Below are 5,519 nucleotides of genomic sequence, written 5' to 3'. Positions count from 1 at the left end.
ACTCATCTACCTCAAGCTTTACAAACCAAGCCCCATTATGTGTACCTCATTCAACATACTTATGTTCCAACTGCCCAGAAGAGCTCATTAAATCTGATCTCTCTATGGTATTTTCTAGCCCCAAATTCCAAAACATTTTCACAGTCTTTCCAAAAAGCAACGTGGTCAGGATCATCATCATGTCTAGATACTAATTTCCATATTAATCACGTTCTGCTGCTGTGATGAAAATCTGACCAAAACCAACAAAGAGTTTATTACATTTTACTAGTCCCAGATTATAATTCATCACTGCGGGAAGTCAAGAACTGAAGCAGAGAAAATGGAAGAACATTAATTAATGGCTTGCAATCCATGGCTTAGCTTTATTTCTAATACGACCAATGACTACCTGCTGGGGAGTGACACTGCACGACTGGACTGGGCCCTACCATATCATGCCCATATGCTAATCTGAGGGGAATAATTTCTCAGGAGATGTTATCTTTCCCTGAATATCTATATTTGAAAACATGTAACTAGAACATTGCTGTTGACCAATAGACCCATAGACCATCCCGGCCAAACACTAAAATACTCTTGGTTACCAGCAGTAACTTGTTGGTAAGAATCTATTGCTTAAGGTATTACACACTTGAGTCATAGAACATGGATACTGATCTGGAAACTTCATCCCTACTGGAGAGCTTTCATATTGCTGGGAAGCACTAAGCATGGTACCAGGGGAGAAAAGGGATTATCAGTCTCACCTAGCTGTGAGCACTGTGAGCTATAATAAAAACCGCCCTGACAAGACACACCCATTGGGGCAATAGTTGTGCAAATATCATGGCACTAACCAACCACTCTCTGATAATATTCCATAAGAGATACCCCACACCTGGCACCATTATTATATCAAAAATCTCTGACTATGCATACCATGCCCTAGGGGAGAACTTATTACTATTCTACTAAGTACACATCGTACAAATCCGACCGCTAATCACTTAGCATTGTGCACATAGATTAATGGAAATCTCAATCCTCGTTAGAGGAACTAATTGCAGTAGTTTATGATTAACACTGTGTCCCACTATTGGCCCATATGCAGGGAATGTCTGTGTTATAGTCAGCCCTAAGGAGACATTTGTACCACATCCTGTCCTCCCAAGGTTAGGGATTATTGTCGAATAAAAAGTAGAAAAGGTGTCAGAGGTGGTCGATGACTCTAAGTAAACAGTGTCTTCTGGGTATAGCAGGAAAGTTGCCTAGATGAAGTCTCAGTTTCAGTGACAGCCTGCAGAAGGCCTGTGCAAGGTAAAGGCAGACAAAATCCTAGCGTGGACAGTCAACATAAGCATGAATACAGCAAGTACACTTAACCACTGAGCCATCTCTTCATGCCCTGAGCATTGGGGATTTTTTGCAATTATGAATCATACAAATTCAAGACAATAATGAATTATTATATCTTATTACTAGTCCTGGTTATGAACCAGATGAACCAAAGAAAACATATGGTCCTTTCAATTCAGGGAATTTAAATTTTGTAATCATCATTTACAGGTGTCCACATTTTACATCCTCTTACAAATGTAGGTTTAAATTTACTTAATTTCATTGTATCTTTATAAAGACTGAGTTAACTAAATGTATCTGAAAATATGCCTGCGAACAATAAATTAGGAGTTAGTGGATGATCCACCCTGGAAAGTCTGTGGTCTCCATATCAGTGAGAGAGGATTGAAAACGCTCTGCACCACTCCTGGGCATATACCCAAAAGATCCTCCAACATATAACAAGGACGCATGCTCCACTATGTTCATATAAGCCTTATTTATAACAGCCAGAAGCTGGAAAGAACCCAGACTTCCTTCAACCAAAGAATGGACAGAAAAAAAATGTGGTACATTTACACAGTGGAGTACTACTCAGCTATTAAATACAATAACATCATGAAATTCTTATGCAAATGGATGGGACTGGAAAATATCTCCCTGATATTTTTGCGAGCTAACCTACTCACAAAAGAACACACATGGTATGCACTCACTGATAAGTGGATATTAACCCCAAATATCAGAATACCCAAGATACAATTCACAGACTTTATGAAGTTCAAGAAGAAAACCAAAATATGGGTACATCATTCTTTCTTAGAAGGGGAAACAAAGTACTCACAGAAGGAAATATAGGGACAAAGAGTGGAGCAGAGACTGAAGGAAAGGCCATCCAGAGACTGCCACACATGAGAATCCATCCCCTATGTAGCCACTCAGAGCTCTGTGGTTCCTGAGCTCCCATGTCTCAGAATGCCCTTCCTTGTGATACTGTTCCACCTCAGAGACGTGTGGTTTCTGGGCTGCCATGTATCTGGATTCCCTCCCACTGGGATACCTCATCCCTCAGAGCTGTTGGTTCCTGAGCTTCTAGGTCTCAGGCAACCCTTTCATCTGAGCAGAAACATAGCCCTGGCCTTCAGGGAGAGCAGGCATCTTCATGGTGTTCACTTGCAAATTCCTTTTGTCAACACTATGGGCCCAGGATAAACAGATATATAGGTAAATGACTGGATAGATACATGGATTTGATCTCTAATTCAACTTAGGCACCATAGAAAACAATTCTTGAATTATTTTAAATAATTTAAATCCTAGTTTACTGAGAAACATGTTGAAGAGCCAGGGCCTTCAGCCTCTCTGAAGCAGCGCTGCCCCTCTGTGGCCACACAGGAAGTCTTCACTCACAGTTTCCTGACTTAAGGCCTAGGCCTGAGGAAATGCATTGAATATTTCTCTGGGGAAGATATTTCTGAGAAGGAAAGAGAGTTTGTCTATGTTGAGGTCAGTTATAGGGTGGTTTTCTTTCCTTCCTTCCCAGCCTTTTCTCCATGCAACATCATGAGTCCCCATCTTTCTATCCTGCCTAAAACCACTTCCTTCTGGGAAATGAGAAAATCCACTCATACAAAATGAAAACATGAAAATGCTCACTACTTACAATAGAGCTTTAATAAGCAAATAACTGCATTTGACACAAGTTATATTTTATTAACCCCTTATTTAGACAACTTGTACCCATGGTGATTATTAAGCCACAAATATTCTTTTTCACTAAAATCCTTATATTTTATTCTTTGAGATTATAATATAATCACACAAATTCCCTCTTCCCTATCATCTCTTCAAAACCTTCCATATAGTCCTCCATGCTGTCTTTTGAAAGTTATGGCTTCTTCTTTTATTAATCATTGTTATATATATATATTCCTCAGGACTGACCAAACCGTATTGGATAACCAATTGGTGTGCTCCTCTCAGGGAAAGACCATTTCCCCACTATCGGCATTCTTGGTTTCCAGTAGTTCATTGTCTAGAATGGAGACTGTGTGTGCTTTCCCCATCCACTTTAGCTGCTGTGTTGCAGCTCCTGTTGAGGCAGTTATGTTGGTGAGACCTCATCTGTGCAGCTTCCAACATTCCTAGGAGACACAGTGAGTTACACAGAGACACCTGATCCTCTGACTCCTGCCATCCTTCCTGCTGTCCTCTCTAGGGTTTCCTGAGCCTCAGCAGGAGCAGGGGTTGTACTGTAGACAAGCCCACTGTCACTAGGATCCACAGCTCCTCACTTTGATTTGCTGTGGTTTTCTGCAATGTCCTCCATCTCCTAGTAAACTCGTGGAGACCCCACAACCACCGCTGTACTAAACCAGACAATCCCTAGCTGAGTTCTAAGTATTTGTCCTTAACTCATGCATGCGCATTTAGAGAGTCTGCTCATTTTGTTCATTATAGGATGAGTCAATCATTCTCTTTGAGTTGTAAAAGCTTTTAAGATAGTTAAAGTTATTAGAAAATTTTAAAAGTAATGATGAATAAAGTTAATGATTAGAAGATTCAAAAGTCACTGTGGGTGCCACCTTTGTGTGGGAAAGTGGTCCTGGGTTTTATAAGGAAGCTAATTAAGGATGCGTCTGTGAGTGAACTAACAACAGCCTTCCTCCATGGTTTCTGTTTCATTGTCGTGTTTTGTCCCTGCCTTGATTAGCACCAAGGATGGACTATGACTTGGAAGTGAAACCTAAATTAATCTGATCCCCTTCTAGGTAGACTTTACTCAATGTTTCATCATAGTGGCAAGAAGGAGACTGGAGCGGGCAGGTATCTGTGCATCCTGCATCTTGCATGGTTCACTGTTTTTACTGTTGCTGAGGTTCTGTCTCCTCACTAACCCTGACCCTGTCAGAGCAGTTCTACCTGGAAGCCTGTTTTCCCTTCCATTCCTTTTTCTCCTCATCATTTATGATTTCTGCACACTGTGCCTTAAATGATCACATTGATTCTGTCCCCCATCAGCTTCTCTGCTAGTTCTAAGATGGACATTTATGCTTTAGGAGGGTGTGTATTGAGCAATGAAGATAAACACCAATGTCCTGATCATACGAGGCCAAAGCTTACCTGAGGTTACAACTCTACCAATACAGGAAAGGGAGATTAAATCGGACAGATATTCTTTGGGGTTTCCCGTGTCTTGTGACTAAGAAGAGACATAAACACAGGCTGAAGGTTTGTGTACAGGCTGCAGGTGTGTGGGGAGCACTGTGCATCCATAGCACAGAAATAAGTGCCTGAGTCTGTGGTCTGGGAGGAGGAGATGTGCAAAGAGCTTCGACTTTCTTCAGTGACTGTCGTGGATGTCAGTCTTCCACTCTGCTTTGTCCCAGAAGGATTGTAAAACAGGCTGACGAGGCTTCCCCCAGGACTCTGGTAAAACCACTGCATTTGGTATATAGAGGTGGAAAAGTTGCACTCCAGGTCTGCTTTCTCTCCCTCCTGCAGAACCAAGGACACAGGACTCTGCTGCACTTGCTGCCCCTTCATCACTGATTAGAAAAAAGGAAAGAGACACAGTTGGCTGCCATTTCAGTGTCCACAGAGTCCTGGGCACACCCATGTCCTCTGAGAAGGTGGGAGCTCTGCAGGACTCCTAAAGTGCTCTCCCCACTCCTCCATGTCCTGAGCCAGATCCTATCAGGTGCCCTGATTGCTGACAGTCAGACTCACAGAAAACCTGGGTGCACAGAAGCCCCAGCAGAGAGCACAGCAGCCTCTTCATGGTGCTTGTGTGGCTGCTGGAGACAGAAACAAGTAACCAACCCCTGGGCTGTGGTCTAAGGGTGGCTGTTGAAGTGTCCCATCCTCCATCCCCCTTCCCCAGTCCTCTGCAACCAGTCAACTCCACCCAGGAACCCTGCCAGGCCACACCCTGCTGAGATCCCTCCCAGCCTTCAGAGCCTGAAGCTCCTCCCAAACCAGACCTGACTAAGAGTCCAGGTGAAGAACAGTGAGGGGAGGAGGACATTTTGAGATGACCCTGGAGTTGTATGGGATTAGGAAACTAGGATCAGGGGAGGACTAGGCCATTCCAAGACAACATGCCTCAGCTGTGTACAGAGCCTGGCAAACTCAGGAAAACAAAAAACAAAAAACAAAAAAACAAAGTTAACTCAGGAAACAGGCACATGTTCTAACTA

At 42.8% G+C, this 5,519-nt stretch overlaps 1 gene segment (V, D, J or C); it reads right to left on the bottom strand.

The window, feature by feature from the left end:
- Positions 1-4,479: 4,479 nt before the first annotated feature.
- Positions 4,480-5,101, bottom strand: LOC134482033 (T cell receptor alpha variable 22-like). The segment is given in 2 exon segments: positions 4,480-4,868; positions 5,050-5,101. Coding segments are annotated over 2 exon segments (441 nt in total).
- Between the last annotated feature and the right edge of the window lie 418 nt (positions 5,102-5,519).

This window comes from Rattus norvegicus, chromosome 15 (genome assembly GCF_036323735.1).
Source record: "Rattus norvegicus strain BN/NHsdMcwi chromosome 15, GRCr8, whole genome shotgun sequence".
NCBI classification, from domain to species: Eukaryota; Metazoa; Chordata; class Mammalia; order Rodentia; family Muridae; genus Rattus; species Rattus norvegicus.
This window is presented reverse-complemented; position numbering and strand designations above follow the sequence as displayed.